This window comes from Anomaloglossus baeobatrachus, chromosome 1, assembly GCF_048569485.1.
Source record: "Anomaloglossus baeobatrachus isolate aAnoBae1 chromosome 1, aAnoBae1.hap1, whole genome shotgun sequence".
NCBI lineage: Eukaryota > Metazoa > Chordata > Amphibia > Anura > Aromobatidae > Anomaloglossus > Anomaloglossus baeobatrachus.
This window is the reverse complement of record NC_134353.1, coordinates 319,603,878-319,621,701: the sequence shown is the minus strand read 5'-3', so window position 1 is coordinate 319,621,701 and position 17,824 is coordinate 319,603,878. Positions and strand designations below refer to the sequence as shown.

General features: G+C 49.7%; 1 protein-coding gene across 2 annotated transcripts in view; it reads right to left on the bottom strand.

Annotated features, from left to right (window-relative positions):
* Window positions 1–1,269: 1,269 nt before the first annotated feature.
* PKD2 (polycystin 2, transient receptor potential cation channel) overlaps window positions 1,270–17,824 on the bottom strand; it is a 100,658-nt gene continuing 84,103 nt past the window's right edge. The window contains exons 13-15 of one of the 2 annotated variants that reach the window (XM_075351469.1): window positions 4,065–4,228; window positions 3,749–3,896; window positions 1,270–3,370 (exon numbers count right to left, since the gene is read on the bottom strand). In XM_075351469.1, coding sequence (XP_075207584.1) covers window positions 3,131–3,370; window positions 3,749–3,896; window positions 4,065–4,228 — 552 coding nt within the window. In that variant the 3' untranslated portion in view covers window positions 1,270–3,130. The remainder of the gene's footprint in view (window positions 3,371–3,748; window positions 3,897–4,064; window positions 4,229–17,824) is intronic. The other variant, XM_075351478.1, reaches the window with a different exon arrangement.

The following is a 17,824-nucleotide window of genomic DNA, read 5'->3' as shown; positions in this document are numbered from 1 at the left end:
GTGCCTGGAGACCAGTAAATCCCACTTCACCCAGAGCCCTGTAAAAAGGGATGGGGAAGGAATCAGCATGTGGGCTCCTGCCGCCGTACCCGCAATGGGTACCTCAACCTTACAAACACCTCCGACATACAGTGGGGTGAGAAGGGAGCATGCTGGGAGCCCTGTATGGGCCCTCTTTTCTTCCATCCGACATAGTCAGCAGCTGCTGCTGACTAAAAACAATGGAGCTATGCGTGCGTGTCTGACCTCCTTGCGCACAAAGCTAAAACTGAGGAATCTGTACTCCTACGGGAGGGTGTATAGCCAGAAGGGGAGGGGCCTTACACTTTTAAGTGTAGTTCTTTGTGCGGCCTCCAGAGGGCAGTAGCTATACACCCACTGTCTGGGTCTCCCAATTAGGAGCGAAAAAGAAACAGTATATCAAGCTTACTTTTCCATAAAGAAAAGCACAAATAAATGAGTGATACAATGATAGGAACCACCCCAAATTTAGCTATGCTACACCTGTTAGACATGGAGATGATTGGCCATGGAAGGAAACTATCTGAAAGTGGGCAATAAAGAGAAACGGTCACCATGAAAATGTAGTCCAATCTGCTGATACCAGGTAAGGCTAGTTTCACACTACGTCTTTTTAACATCCGCTGAAAACGTTTTTTTAGCGGAAGTACGGATCCTGCTTTTACAGCAAATAACGCATGCAAACGCATATGTTATTTTGCAGGATCCTGCACTGGATGTTTAGGGGCGGGCATTGGAGTCATGTGATCGGGAGTGAGGGGAGCTAGACTGGGAGGAGGCTTCTGACAGCTGCAGACGCTGGTAACCAAGGTAAACATCGGCCTTGGATACCCGATATTTATCTTGGTTACGAGTGTCTGCAGCTGCTGGGAGCAGGGCTGCCTGCACGCGTAACCAACGTAAACATCGGGTAACTAAGAGAAGTGGTTACGCGATATTTACCTTGGTTACGAGTGTCCGCAGCTCTCAGGTGGGAGAGAGAGGAAGGGGGAAAGACAGAGATAGAGAGAGAGAGGGTGAGGGAGGGAGTAGAGAGATAGACAGATCACGCGAGACTGGTTCTGGGCATGCTCAGTACTTTCTGGGCATGCTCAGTACAAAAGCAGGATCCTGTCTATCAGCACGCCAGCGTTCACCTGCGTTTGCGTGCGTTATAGTCAGGATCCAGCAATTTGCAGTATTTGGACGGAGCTCAAAAACGCTACAAGTAGCGTTTTTGAAACATGTTAAAAAACTGCAAGTCACTGGATCCTCACTATAACGCACGCAAACGCAGGTGAACGGATGTTAACGCGAGTCCATTGCAAATGCATTGAAATGAAAACGCATTTGCACTGGATCCGCTTGTCCGCTAAAATAACGTTAAGGACGGATGTTAAAAAGACGTAGTGTGAAACCAGCCTTATAGAGCAGGGTGAGTGGACTAGATTGATGTATAGCTTTCAGAGAAAATATTCAGTGTAACCTTGTACATCATTAATGTTTAATCATTTAAACCTGTGCTTTTTTGGAGATTTTCGGTCCAGTGGGCGGCCCTATCAGTAACTGACAGTCATCTCTGCATGCACTCTCATAAACAGCGCTGCTGTAGAGAAGAAACTGAAGTATCTGCAGGAAGTGATCTTTACTTCTACGCATTTTGGAGGCACAGCTCCTTCATCAGGAAAAAAAAAAAAAATCACAGATGTACATGTTCGTGTTCCGATAAACACAGCTCCTTCATCAGGAAAAAAAAGATCCACAGATGTACATGTTCGTGTTCCAATGGCACAGCTCCTTCATCAGGTGTAAATCACAGATGTGCATCCTACATGTTTCGGAGGCACAGCTCCTTCATCAGGAGTAAATCACAGAAGTATATCCTACACGTTTCGGAGGCACAGCTCCTTCATCAGCAAAAAAAAAAAATAACAGATGTACGTACTGATCAAGGAGCTGTGCCTCCAAAATGTGTTGAAATAAAGATCACATCCTGCAGATACTTCAGTTTCTTCTCCACAGCAGTACAGTTTTTAACCCTTTCCCTTCTTGCATCGATTTGATACCTCTCTACAGAGACTGCTGCAGCGCTGCCTATCAGTTACACTTCTATAGTGGTTCTGACGTTTCACAATTGCTCCAGGTGAGCAATATCGTTGTGTGTAATATCCAATCCTACTGGAATAAAACCCTAATTGCGCCTGTTTTTCTTTCCAGTTTCTTTAATACATGCACTCTTATAGTCAGCTTCTCCTGCTCTATAACATGAAGCCTGCAGATTGAGCTGTATCGTCATGAAAACAGGTTCTCTTTAAAGATAACTCCTTAAACCTATGACCTAAGATATTTATCATGGCCCCATATATGTTTAATAAAAGCCTGTCTCAGAGCTGATTTATCAGTAGAGACTTATGGCAATGTTGTCCTCATTCAGCTGTCTCTCCTCTGCATCCTTCTTCTGTATTTTCTGCGATCTTCTGCTGTCCTCCCTGCAACCCTCAGTAGTTACACTGAAGTGTAAGGGAGCAGACCTAAAGCAAACCCTTCTCTCCCAGCCAAAAACATGGCACACAACTCTGCAGAGAAAGACACAGGATGCTACTGTACTCTGTGGGGTCTAACTCTGAAACCCACCCAAAACTGAATTGTCATTTTGGTGAAAACCATGAGCAATCTTTACATCAAGCTGGTAAACTGGACTAAAATCTTTGGCATCCAAAGGGCAGCAGGACGTAAGCCTGTACGCAATATATTGAGGTGGGGTGGACGAGGCTAAATTGCATTGAACCTTTCTATTATAATATATTGTAGACATTCAGCACTGATAGACAGCCATACTGTACAAGGAAATGGCTCTTCAGCCTGCAGCACTAAGCCTTATATTCATCTACATGCAGGGCACGGTATGCCTATTTCTTCTCTTATTATTATGGTCTGGGTATAAATCTCTAGGCAGGTGCTTTCTCTGTGTTGATCGCTCTACTACTCTCTGGAGTAGTCTGGGATCATTGTACGCTTGGTTGGATGTCTAGAATAAGAAATTGCTCAGGTCTGGATTTGTCAAGCTGCAGGTTTCCTCTTGTTGGCCTGAAATCGAATAGCCATACTCTACTACCTGTGACCTCAGTATTTAGATCTGGCTGTTTGCAACACTAGTGGCTACTGCTCCTCCATCCTGGCCCTCTGTTGACTGCGAGGAGGGGGGTCGTGAGCTCCTGGAGCGAGCCTGGCCATTGGCTCCACTAGGAGTCCCCAAGCGGTGGCTCATTTGGGAAGCAGCGTCATCGGATTCCCATCTTTCTAATTCTTCTCTCACCAGGCGCTCCATTTGTTCTCTATGCATTTCATTATCTCGGCCAAGCCTTTCATCCTACATATGGAAACAAATGAAAATTATAACTTGTGATAACAGCCCCTTTGGACTTATGTTTATTGCTCTATGCTCCCCGCAATTATTTCACATTTCACCATTTCTCTCCCTATAAAGTCCTTCCAATCCCATGAGGCCACAGAATAGCATAACACAAACCATAAAAGCCAGAACCATTTGTGCCAGAGAGTTATCCTTCCCTCAATATCCTCCTAGATAAGCATAGAGCCATGATAGAGGAGTTGTAATGTTCTCCCCTCCGACTGCTTGCATTAGGTACTCATCCCATTTAAGAGTTTTCATAAATTCTTTCCACTATATAACCAAAACCCATAATTCAGTAAAGGATGTGAATAAAGTCTTTAATAAGACACATGCCTCAGTGACTCCATCCAGAAGTCTTGCCAGGACCTCTCTGCGCTTCATTTTAGCCCTCTCCATGGCTTCCAGCTTAACAATCACTGCATCAATCTTGGACACGATACTTCCAATAGAGTGTTCCATCCGATCAACTCTCCTAACCAGACTAAAGGAAAAGATATTCATAAACTTGCATCACAAGCATTAGCTATAGCAAAAGACATAAGAAATTGTTTCATGGGGACAGTGAGTGGACCTCACACTACCCTTTGGTATCAAGCCTTTTATACAGAGATAGAAAACTACCAGCCATATAGGTAAAACGTGCACTCACACTTGAAATTCTTCATAGGAGACACCACTAGAGCTGCTGCCTCTCCTGCGAGAGCTGTGTCCACTGTCCTCATCATCATCCTCTTCTGAGTCATCAAGGCTGCGTGGGAAGCTACGGCTGCTCATGGGGCGAGGCAGAGAGCTGCGGTCCAGCTCCAGGTCCTCCTTGTAGGAAACAAACATGCAGCTACTGATTGCTGATCATTGGACAAAAAGAAGCTTTGAGTTTTAACATTAGTCATAAAAGGTAACTAAAAAAAATGCCCCTCCCTTACTGATAACAGGGTGTGCGCTAGTGACTGGCGAGGGTGCTCACCACTGCTCGTTACTCGATCAAGCCTCGGAGTTTGAAAATGCTCGAGTTTCCCATTGACTTGTACTATACTCGAATCGCATTGGAGCAGCCAGATGCTAGATCGAGTAACGAGCAGTGGCGGGCACGCTCGCTCTACACTAGTGTGGGCACATTGTGTCTGAGTTTTCCATCACAGGTGCAGTATTTGGCAGGAACTCTTCCCAATGTATACTTCTGCCTTATAACACCATTACACAGTGGAATACACCATCCTGTAGCTCCAATTGTGCAAGAATAGTAAACAGCGCAGTATTAGCGCAATTCATCAAAGTGCTTTTACCAAACCTCTGTGAAATATGGAATTGCGCAAAATTTTTGCATCATTTGGCTTCTTCACTTTCACCCATTGTGCCCTACTACCTATCTTCTGTGACTCTGGTAAGACATTTGGTGGATCTGTGTCATTACTTGTACAGTGGAACCTTGGTTAACGAGAACAATCCGTTCTGGGAGTGTGCTTGTTAACCAAGTTACTCGTTCAGCAAAGCAAGATTTCCCATAGGAAATCATTGGAATGCAGACGATTCGTTCCACAACTTGTTAAATATCCCATCCTGGTGCCCTATTGTGCCATTCCACACATGCACAAACACATACAAGCATGTACAAACACGCACAAACACACAAGCACAAACACATATTATGCTCACCTTACCTTCCGTTTCCTCGCTGGTCTCCTAGAACTTGCAGTTCACCCGTACAAGATGTGCATCGGGTAACCAAGGCGACCGATGCTGGACCTTCCGCACCCAGCACGCTGACGTCAAAGGCAGGATCCGCTTGCCTCTGATTGGCCAGCGCGCTGCCTTTGAGTAGCGCCTGACAGGGGAAGTTCCTCCCTCATCGCGATGGTTACCGGATACACATCCTGTGGAGGGACGACCTTTCCCTGTCAGCCGCTACTCAAAGGCAGCGCGCTGGCCAATCAGAGGCAAGCGGCTCCTGCCTTTGACGTCAGTGAACTGGGAGCGGAATTTTCGGCATCGGTCGCGATGGTTACCTGATACATGCAAGTTCCAGGAAGCCGGCAAGGGACCGGAAGGTAAGGTGAGCATAATATGTGTGTGTTTGTGTGGACTGCAAGAGCGGGTTAGAGCGCGTTGGATGTATGGAACCGGAAGTGTGTGCGGTGAGTATTTGCTCGTACAGCAAAGCTTTCTTGTAAACCGAGTTACAAATTTACAGCAAGCTTTGCTAGTTAGGCGAAATACTCGCGAACTGGGTTACTCGTTAAGCGAGGTTCCACTGTATTGTGTTAGCACTTTTTGCACAGCAGCACCTTTAATTGTCTCAAACTTATTATGGCTATTCAAATATAGCCTGCTTATGTATGTTATACCGTGGTTGACGTACTGGCACTGTGGCCTATTCCTATCCTTACATATCATTCTTATATGTATGTACTTTGTTTTTATATATGTTGTACATTTAAATCTCCTCCTTTTGTCGGTGTACATATATGTGCATATGTAGCAGAACTGGTTGTGTAATACACACTGCAGAGAAACACTAACATTAGATCTATTACCTCCCTATTCTACCATAGTGCATTAAAATCAGTGGTAAGGATGCCTCCACAATACACCCCAGGGAAGCTTTAATTAGTAGGAAAAATATTTTTCCTATTTTCTAATGTCTACACATGGGGTGCCTTTTAGGCTGTGTGCACACACTGCGTTTTTTGGTGCAGTTATCATAAAACTGCATGCCTATCCTTATGCTAGCAAAGCCAATGAGAATTTTGAAGTGTAGTGCAGGTTGCTTTTTTTTTTTCTTTGCAAAAAAAATCTGCAGCATGTCAATTCTTGGTGCATTTTTCCCCTACGTTTTTCAGTCCTTCCATCCAAGGACATCATTATGAAAAACGCACAGAAAAATAACAAACCAGAAACGCACCTCATGTTTTGTGCGTTTGTCTGAAAGACAAAATGTCTGCACGAAATACTCAGTGTATGCATACCCTTATGGTATAGTGTTTCATATAGTCTGATAAATACGATAAGGCCTTGGTTCCACTTGCTCATAGCTTCCCATGTGACACATCGGAAGTGATACGCTAATGACCCTATGCTGCAGGTGTCAGCCGAGGGTCATGCGACTGTGATCCGATCTTGCAATCACATCACAGGTGCGGAGAAGAGGGAGGGAACATTTTCTCCCCATCTCCTCCACTGCCTGTCTCTGCATACATCGCACTGCGGTCGGATAACATTCGAGTGCAGTGCAATATTTCACACTCTCCCATAGACTTGTATGGGGGCGTGGGAGCCGAGACTCGCTGCCAACCACAGCATGCTGCAATTCATTTCTTATGCAGCTATGGCATAAGAAATCAATCGCAAATGGACACTGCCCCATAGTTTTGCACTGGTGCAAGTGCAGTCCAATGTTTTATCCGATTGCCCTCGTCCCTACAAACCGCAAGTGGAGCCGAGGTCTAAGTGAACTAATCTGTAGATTCAGTCTTCTGGCATCCTTTGGTGCCTGACTAGTGAGGTCATTGACCTGGAACAAGTTTACACACCCAGCAGAGTCTACTCTAGTGATCTGCAGGTACTTTCTAGGTCAGTGACATATCTATATAGGTAAGCTGTGGAAAAGGATCAGCCATATTCTGCTGACACAGTCTCTTTAAAGTTGACGGGTTCTGGAATACAAAGTCCAGGTGATTTTATTTTGCAATGTTTTCTGCACACCTAAATAACAGCTTATTAATGCAACAGAAATTTAGGGTAAAGTCCAAATGTGGTGGATTTTCTGGGCGCAAATCCACATAAGATCTTCCCTGCAAAGCTGCAGCAAAAATCTAGTACAGAGTTTAAAGCATAGTGACCTCAAATTTCATCCCTGTGAGGAAATGAGAGGTAACAATCTGCAACAGAACTTGACCTGCTGTGTTTTATCTGCAGCGTGTCAATTTCCATCAGGAGAAAATCTTCAGAAAGTGGATGAGATTTGTAAAATACCATTCATCCACTTGTCAGCTACTATTTTCTACTGCAGATTTACCCTAGACATACCGTGTTTCCCCGAAAATAAGACCTCCCAGGAGTTTTCAGGGAAGCTTTAATATACGATATCCCCTGACAATAAGACCTAGCCACGGTCAATAATGAAGTATCATGCAGCGGTGAAAGAGTTAATGACACTGCAGGACACTTCATTATAGGCAGCGGACACCCCCAGAAAAGAGAAAAGACAGAAGACCCCTGATCATACTCACCAGACGCCGACCAAGAGCAGGTGAGCGCATCAAGGTCCTGCAGCAGAACACACACACACACACACTACAGATCGCATCCACACACTCACAACATCCGGCGATATCGCTTGCTTCTCGGCGGCGATACTGTGCGTGCAGTGACCTTCCACGACCTGCCAAGGATCACATGGCCGGAATCATGTGGTATGTCCGGATGTTGTGAGTGTGTGCACGCGTATGTGCAATATTGTGTGCGTGCGTGTGCGTGCGAATGTATGCGATCGGATGTGTGAGTGTCGGCAGGAGGCAGAGGAGCACGGCGTGCAGCACAGCTGCTGGGACCGCCCACCGGAGGGCACAGGGAGAAGTGGGGTGTGTGTGTGTATATATGCGATCAGATGTGTGACTGTGTGAACGTAAGCGATCGGATCTGTGAGTGTCGGCAGGAGGCAAAGGAGCACAGCGTGCAGCACAGCTGCTGGGACCGCCCACCGGAGGGCACAGGGAGAAGTGTGTGTGTGTGTGTGTGTGTGTGTGTGTGTGTGATATCTGATGTCAGCCAGACGTAGGGGAGCACAGCTGCAGGGAGATCACAGGGAGAAGTGATGTGTGTGTGTGTGTGTGTGTGTGTGTGTGTGTGTGATCTGATGTCGGCCAGATGTAGGGGAGCACAGCTGCAGGGAGATCACAGGGAGAAGTGATGTGTGTGTGTGTGTGTGATCTGATGTCGGCCAGATGCAGGGGAGCACGGCTGCAGGGAGATCACAGGGAGAAGTGATGTGTGTGTGTCTGTGGAGTATGTGTGTGTGTGTGATCTGATGTCGGCCAGATGCAGGGGAGCACAGCTGCAGGGAGATCACAGGGAGAAGTGGTGTGTGTGTGTGTGTGTGTGTGTGTGTGTGTTCTGATGTCGGCCAGATGCAGGGGAGCACAGCTGCAGGGAGATCACAGGGAGAAGTGGTGTGTGTGTGTGTGTGTGTGTGTGTGTGTGATCTGATGTTGGCCAGACGCAGGGGAGGCATGCAGCACACCTGCTGGGAGATCACAGGGAGAAGTGATGTGTGTGTGTGTGCCTGTGGAGTGTGTGTGTGTGTGTGATCTGATGTCGGCCAGATGCAGGGGAGCACAGCTGCAGGGAGATCACAGGGAGAAGTGATGTGTGTGTGTGTGATCTGATGTTGGCCAGACGCAGGGGAGGCATGCAGCACACCTGCTGGGAGATAACAGGAGGATCTGGGAGCCACACAGACGACCTGGGCTGGTAAGTATGACGATCCTGGGATGGGGGGGGGGGGGGTGTCTGCTTTTTGTGGGGGTAAACTTAACCCCAACCATGTCTCCTCGAGACTAAGGCACCTCCTGAAAATAAGACCTAGCGCTTTTTTCAGGGCAAAAAAGAAGGGAATTTTGTTACTTACCGTAAATTCCTTTTCTTCTAGCTCCTATTGGGAGACCCAGACGATTGGGTGTATAGCTACTGCCTCCGGAGGCCACACAAAGCATTACACTAAAAAGTGTAAGGCCCCTCCCCTTCTGGCTATACACCCCCCGTGGGAACACGGGATGCTCAGTTTTAGTGCTAAAGCAAGAAGGAGGAAAGCCAATAACTGGTTTAAACAAATTCACTCCGAGTAACATCGGAGAACTGAAAACCGTTCAACATGAACAACATGTGTACCCGAAAAAACCAAAAATCCCGAAGGACAACAGGGCGGGTGCTGGGTCTCCCAATAGGAGCTAGAAGAAAAGGAATTTACGGTAAGTAACAAAATTCCCTTCTTCTTCGGCGCTCCATTGGGAGACCCAGACGATTGGGACGTCCAAAAGCAGTCCCTGGGTGGGTAAAGAAATACCTCATATTAGAGCTGCAAGACAGCCCTCCCCTATGGGGAGGTAACTGCCGCCTGCAGGACTCTTCTACCTAGGCTGGCGTCCGCCGAAGCATAGGCATGCACCTGATAATGTTTGGTGAAAGTGTGCAGACTCGACCAGGTAGCTGCCTGGCACACCTGTTGAGCCGTAGCCTGGTGTCGTAATGCCCAGGACGCACCCACGGCTCTGGTTGAGTGGGCCTTTAGCCCTGAAGGAACCGGAAGCCCAGCAGAACGGTAGGCTTCAAGAATCGGTTCTTTGATCCATCGAGCCAGGGTGGCTTTGGAAGCCTGCGACCCTTTGCGCTTACCAGCGACAAGGACAAAGAGTGCATCGGAGCGGCGCAGGGGCGCCGTGCGGGAAATGTAGATTCTGAGTGCTCTCACCAGATCTAACAAATGTAAATCCTTCTCATACCGATGAACTGCATGAGGACAAAAGGAAGGCAAGGAGATATCCTGATTAAGATGAAAAGAGGATACCACCTTAGGGAGAAACTCCGGGATCGGGCGCAGCACTACCTTGTCCTGGTGGAAGACCAGGAAAGGAGCCTTGGATGACAGCGCTGCTAGCTCAGACACACTCCGAAGAGATGTGATCGCTACCAGAAAAGCCACTTTCTGTGATAGTCGAGAAAGTGAAACATCCCTCAGAGGCTCGAAGGGCGGCTTCTGGAGGGCAACCAGTACCCTGTTCAGATCCCATGGATCTAACGGCCGCTTGTACGGGGGTACGATATGACAAACCCCCTGCAGGAACGTGCGCACCTTAGAAAGACGTGCTAGACGCTTCTGAAAAAAGACGGATAGCGCCGAGACTTGCCCTTTAAGGGAGCCGAGCGACAAACCTTTTTCTAACCCAGATTGCAGGAAAGAAAGAAAAGTAGGCAATGCAAATGGCCAGGGAGACGTGGGCTTCCTAGCCTGTCTCATGGTGGCAACGACCCCTTGAGATAATCCTGAAGACGCTAGGATCCAGGACTCAATGGCCACACAGTCAGGTTCAGGGCCGCAGAATTCCGATGGAAAAACGGCCTTTGGGACAGTAAGTCTGGTCGGTCTGGTAGTGCCCACGGTTGGCCGACCGTGAGATGCCACAGATCCGGGTACCACGACCTCCTCGGCCAGTCTGGGGCGACGAGTATGACGCGGCTGCAATCGGATCTGATCTTGCGTAGCACTCTGGGCAAGAGTGCCAGAGGTGGAAACACATAAGGGAGCCGGAACTGCGACCAATCTTGCACCAAGGCGTCTACCGCCAGAGCTCTTTGATCGCGAGACCGCGCCATGAAGGTCGGGACCTTGTTGTTGTGCCGAGACGCCATTAAGTCGACGTCCGGCACCCCCCAGCGGCGACAGATTTCCTGAAACACGTCCGGGTGAAGAGACCACTCCCCTGCGTCCATACCCTGGCGACTGAGGAAGTCTGCTTCCCAGTTTTCCACGCCCGGGATGTGAACCGCGGATATGGTGGATGCTCTGTCCTCCACCCACATCAGAATCCGCCGGACTTCCTGGAAGGCTTGCCGACTGCGTGTCCCTCCTTGGTGGTTGATGTATGCCACCGCTGTGGAGTTGTCCGACTGAATTCGGATCTGCTTCCCTTCCAGCCACTGCTGGAAGGCTAGTAGGGCCAGATACACTGCCCTGATTTCCAGAACATTGATCTGAAGGGTGGACTCCTGCTGAGTCCACGTACCCTGAGCCCTGTGGTGGAGAAAAACTGCTCCCCACCCTGACAGACTCGCGTCTGTCGTGACCACTGCCCAGGATGGGGGTAGGAAGGATCTTCCCTGTGATAAAGAGGTGGGAAGAAGCCACCACTGCAAAGAGTCCTTGGTCGTCTGGGAAAGGGAGACTTCCCCGTCCAGGGATGTTGACTTCCCGTCCCATTGGCGGAGAATGTCCCACTGAAGTGGGCGCAGATGAAACTGCGCAAACGGGACTGCCTCCATTGCTGCCACCATCTTCCCTAGGAAGTGCATGAGGCGCCTTAAGGGGTGCGACTGACCTTGAAGGAGAGACTGCACCCCTGTCTGTAGTGACCGCTGCTTGTCCAGCGGAAGCTTCACTATCGCTGACAGAGTATGAAACTCCATGCCAAGATACGTTAGTGATTGGGTCGGTGTCAGATTGGACTTTGAAAAGTTGATGATCCACCCAAAAGTCTGGAGTGTCTCCAGCGCAACATTCAGGCTGAGTTGGCATGCCTCTTGAGAGGGTGCTTTGACAAGCAAATCGTCTAAGTAAGGGATCACCGAGTGTCCCTGAGAGTGCAAGATTGCTACCACTGCCGCCATGACCTTGGTGAAAACCCGTGGGGCTGTCGCCAGACCAAATGGCAGAGCTACGAATTGAAGATGGTCGTCTCCTATCACGAAACGCAGAAAGCGTTGGTGCTCTGTAGCAATCGGCACGTGGAGATAAGCATCTTTGATGTCTATTGATGCAAGGAAATCTCCTTGAGACATTGAGGCAATGACGGAGCGGAGGGATTCCATCCGGAACCGTCTGGCGTTCACATGCTTGTTGAGCAGTTTTAGGTCCAGAACAGGACGGAATGAGCCGTCCTTTTTTGGCACCACAAAGAGATTGGAGTAAAAACCTTGTCCTTGTTCCTGAAGAGGAACAGGGATCACCACTCCTTCTGCTCTTAGAGAGCCCACCGCCTGCAGAAGGGCATCTGCTCGGTCGGGATGTGGGGAAGTTCTGAAGAACCGAGGCCGAGGACGAGAGCTGAACTCTATCCTGTACCCGTGAGACAAAATGTCTGTTACCCACCGGTCCTTGACCTGTGGCAGCCAAATGTCGCAAAAGCGGGAGAGCCTGCCACCGACCGAGGATGCGGAGGGAGGAGGCCGAAAGTCATGAGGCAGCCGGCTTGGAAGCGGTTCCTCCGGTTGCTTTCTTGGGACGTGAGTGAGCCCGCCAGGAATCTGAGCTCCTTTGCTCCTTTTGAGTCCCTTTGGACGAGGAGAATTGGGGCTTGCCCGAGCCTCGAAAGGACCGAAACCTCGACTGCCACTTCCTCTGTTGAGGTTTGCTTGATCTGGGCTGGGGTAAGGAGGAGTCCTTACCCTTGGACTGTTTAATGATTTCAGCCAGTTGCTCACCAAACAGTCTGTCTCCAGATAGTGGCAAGCTGGTTAAACATTTCTTGGAAGCAGAATCTGCTTTCCATTCCTTTAACCACAAGGCTCTGCGCAAAACCACAGAGTTGGCGGACGCCATTGAGGTACGGCTCGTAGAGTCCAGTACCGCATTGATAGCGTAGGTCGCAAACGCAGACATTTGCGTAGTTAAGGACGCCACTTGCGGCACTGCTGGACGTATGATAGAGTCCACCTGTGCCAGACCAGCGGAAATAGCTTGGAGTGCCCACACGGCCGCGAATGCTGGAGCAAACGACGCGCCGATAGCTTCATAGACAGATTTCAACCAGAGGTCCATCTGTCTGTCATTGGCATCTTTAAGTGAAGCCCCATCCTCCACTGCAACTAAGGATCTAGCCGCAAGCCTGGATATTGGGGGATCCACCTTTGGACACTGGGTCCAGCGTTTGACCACGTCAGGGGGAAAGGGATAACGTGTATCCTTAAGACGTTTGGAGAAACGCTTGTCTGGGTAAGCATGATGTTTCTGGACTGATTCTCTGAAGTCAGAGTGGTCCAGAAAAGTACTCAATTTACGCTTGGGATACCGGAAATGGAACTTCTCCTGTTGGGCCGCTGCCTCCTCTGCAGAAGGGGCTGGGGGAGAAATATCCAACAGTCTATTGATGGCCGCTATAAGGTCATTTACCATAGCGTCACCATCAGGGGAATCTAGATTGAGAGCGGTGTCAGGATTAGACTCCTGATCCCCCACCTCTGTCTCACCATACAGAGACTCTTCTCGCTGAGACCCTGACCAGTGTGATGATGTCGAGGGTCTGTCCCAGCGAGCCCGCTTAGGGTGACTGGGACCGTCATCCGAGTCAGAGTCTTCAGCCTGTGATACCTGGGACCCCCTTGAAGTACGGATTAGTTCCAACTGAGGGGGACCGTGGAGCATAGACACAGCAGTGTCCATGGTCTGAGTAACTGGCCTGGCCTGCAAGGTCTCCAGGATTTTTGTCATAGTCACAGACATCTTATCAGCAAAAACTGCAAATTCTGTCCCCGTCACCGGGGCAGGGTTCACAGGCGTCTCTGCCTGGGCCACTACTACCATAGACTCTGGCTGACGAAGTGGCACAGGAATTGAACATTGCACACAATGGGGGTCATTGGAACCTGCCGGTAGATTAGCCCCACATGCGGCACAAGCCGTGCATACAGCCTGTGCCTTGGCACCCTTGCGTTTTGCGAATGACATGTTGTTGTCTCCTCAGAGCAATATAGGGTATAAGCCAAGAAGCGACCGTACAGTGCAATATAATATATATATATGGTACAGGGAAAAAGTACCCAAAATAACACTGTGGCACTAGTGGGGCCAGCACTTATGTGCAGCTTACCGCCCGCATAACGCGGGTGTGTGGTCAAAAGAGTCCCTTGTCTGGGTCCCCCAGAGCCTGTGTCCTTTCTCCAGCCAGACTGCATGCAGGAATGGCTGCCGGCGTCCTGTGGAGAGGGGCGGGCCCTGGGCGTGTTGAGACCAAGAGCGGGAAACTTGCGCCCCACTGTGCCCAGTGAGAGGGCTGGAGTATGTAAATAAGACTCCAGCCCTCAGCGCTGACTATGTAACAGCGTCTCTCCCTTCCCCTGATTGAACAGGGGGGGGGGGCGGGAACGAAGCGGAGCTAGGCCGCAAAAACCGGGGACTAGATTTATGAGCGCTGCCGCCGTAAAAGCGCGGTCAGCGCGAGTCCCCGGCGCACTACAAGTCCCAGCCGCGCCGCCGCTCCCGGAGCGGCCGGTGCGGTAGTTCCCAACAATAAAATCACTCAGCTAAGCTGCAGTGACAATTACCCCAGCGCGCAGCGCTATTGTCCCCGGCGCACTAGCACACCCAGCAAGTCTGGAGTGTGCGTGGCCTGTCTGTGCGGGGACACAGAGTACCTGAAAGTTGCAGGGCCTTGTCCCTGATGGTACTCAGCTCCTCCAGCAGGTTCTCTGGGTCTGTGGATGGAGCCCGGCCTCAGGGTTTGGGGGCCGGTAAGATCCCACTTCCCCAGAGCCCCTCAGGGGGATGGGGAAGGAAAGCAGCATGTGGGCTCCAGCCTCCGTACCCGCAATGGGTACCTCAACCTTACAAACCGCAAGTGGGGAGAGAAGGGAGCATGCTGGGGGCCCTATATGGGCCCTCTTTTCTTCCATCCGATATAGTCAGCAGCTACTGCTGACTAAACAGTGGAGCTATGCGTGGATGTCTGACCTCCTTCGCACAAAGCTTGAAAACTGAGCATCCCGTGTTCCCACGGGGGGTGTATAGCCAGAAGGGGAGGGGCCTTACACTTTTTAGTGTAATGCTTTGTGTGGCCTCCGGAGGCAGTAGCTATACACCCAATCGTCTGGGTCTCCCAATGGAGCGCCGAAGAAAAAAAATATAAGACAGTGTCTTATTTTTGGGGAAACAGGGTATGCTGGTAAACTGAGCAATATTTTCATGTAGACTTACCCTAAATGTCCAGGGTGGGCCATATGTGTATCATGTATTTCTGATATAACACTAAACTATATGTAAAAGGGGGTCTCCAGATTTAGTAATGCATAGCAGCAACAATAGGTCTTGTGTAGTAACGTCAGCTCAGCCCCTTTCACTTAAAAAGAATTGTCGTTGGCCTGGCACTTCATGTTCTGTAGAGATCACTTTTCAGCAGTCATCTCACTATCATCACAGGCAGGATTACATGAAAGGTATCACTTATATTTAAAAAATATAGAATCCATCATTTGCTAACAGGTAATATCACAGCTCACCGCCTCCCCCTCCCTGCATTGACGTCCACACACATCGCAAAGCATGCAGAGAGAACTCTCCCTCACAATATAACCAATATGCAGACTAGAAGCTTCCATTTGGCAGTGTAGTTTCTTTAAAGTATAACTGAATGCAGTGAAAGAAGTGTTATATCGTGTTAGGCCACGTTCACATGTTCAGTATGTTTCATCAGTATCTGTAAGCCAAAACTCGGAGTGGGTAATAATACAGAAGTGGTGCCCGTGTTTCTATTAGACTTTTCCCCCGATTGTTCCATTCCTGGTTTTGGCTACAAATACTGAGGTAAAAAACTCACCAAATACTCACCATGTGCATGTGGCCTAAGTGCATGAATACACTTCCAGGTTGCCGTCCTCCCTGGCTTCCAGCGCTTCTCCAGTCTACTTCACACTCATGTGGCTTCTATTACGAATTGCTGACTCGCACTGGGCTCTATTTGGGAGCCAGAAGTCTCTTTTACAATATAAGCCTATAGATCCTCGTTCTGACACTGAATAGACTTACACTGTAAAGCCAGAGTCACACTTGCAAGTGACTCGTGCAAGTGTCACATCGCATCACCCAGCACAGCCTGACGCTCTCTGGACAGGAGTGGGTCAGCTGCATGTATTTCTACGCAGCTGACCTGCTCCTGTCCGGTCAGCGGCAGGCCATGCCGGGTGATGTGATGCGAGTGTGCGACCCCTGCAGCGGTCGAACCGCTCAGATCCGGGGTCTGCTGTGGCTCGAGGGTCTCCGGACCCAGGGCTTGCAGCCACTTCAAATGAAAAGGGGTATTTACAGGGGGTAAGAGTTTGTGACGCCAACCGTGGTTCGCGGTAAGGGGAGTACCACCGCTGCCGATGGGAGTACCCTGGGGAGTTGGAGTGGGGCAGCCAGATGACGTTCCCTCTACGGGTAGGGGAGGCCCCGGGACTATGGATGGTGGAGGTGATGGGGAGTGTGGTGCAGATGGGAAGCAGGAGGAGGAGTGCGTACTCACTCAGGTAATGTTGGCAGTCCTGCGACCGCAAAGCAGACTTTTACACACAGGTAAACCAAATCTCTGGGTGCCGCTGCCACTTCAGGGGAGCTCGTCCGGGAATCCGCTCCCTTTGGTATTGCTGATCTGTACCTTGCCTCCATGCACTGTATTTTAGTGTTCGTTGTGACCCCTATGCTTGAAGCTGTCGGGGTCCCGCTCCCCACTGTTAAGTAGTGAAGCTGTGCTCTCGATGGCTAACATTTGGGATTTCAGTGGGCTGCATAAGCTGGAAAGAAGGGAATTTTGTTTACTTACCGTAAATTCCTTTTCTTCTAGCTCCTATTGGGAGACCCAGACAATTGGGTGTATAGCTTCTGCCTCCGGAGGCCACACAAAGTATTACACTTAAAAGTGTAAACCCCTCCCCTCTGCCTATACACCCCCCCGTGCATCACGGGCTCCTCAGTTTTGGTGCAAAAGCAGGAAGGAGGAAACTTATAAATTGGTCTAAGGTAAATTCAATCCGAAGGATGTTCGGAGAACTGAAAACCATGAACCAAGAACAATTCAACATGAACAACATGTGTACACAAAAGAACAACAGCCCGAAGGGAACAGGGGCGGGTGCTGGGTCTCCCAATAGGAGCTAGAAGAAAAGGAATTTACGGTAAGTAAACAAAATTCCCTTCTTCTTTGTCGCTCCATTGGGAGACCCAGACAATTGGGACGTCCAAAAGCAGTCCCTGGGTGGGTAAAAGAATACCTCGGTAAAAGAGCCGTAAAACGGCCCCTTCCTACAGGTGGGCAACCGCCGCCTGAAGGACTCGCCTACCTAGGCTGGCATCTGCCGAAGCGTAGGTATGCACCTGATAGTGTTTCGTGAACGTGTGCAGACTCGACCAGGTAGCCGCCTGACACACCTGCTGAGCCGTAGCCTGGTGCCGCAATGCCCATGACGCACCCACGGCTCTGGTAGAATGGGCTTTCAGCCCTGAAGGAACCAGAAGCCCAGAAGAACGGTAGGCTTCAAGAATTGGTTCCTTGATCCACCGAGCCAAGGTTGACTTGGAAGCCTGCGACCCTTTACGCTGGCCAGCGACAAGGACAAAGAGCGCATCCGAGCGGCGCAGGGGCGCCGTACGAGAAATGTAGAGTCTGAGTGCTCTCACAAGATCTAACAAGTGCAAATCCTTTTCACATTGGTGAACTGGATGAGGACAAAAAGAAGGTAAGGAGATATCCTGATTGAGATGAAAAGGGGATACCACCTTAGGGAGAAATTCCGGAACCGGACGCAGAACCACCTTGTCCTGGTGAAACACCAGGAAGGGGGCTTTGCATGACAGCGCTGCTAGCTCAGACACTCTCCGAAGTGATGTGACTGCCACTAGGAAGACCACCTTCTGCGAAAGGCGTGAAAGAGAAATATCCCTCATTGGCTCGA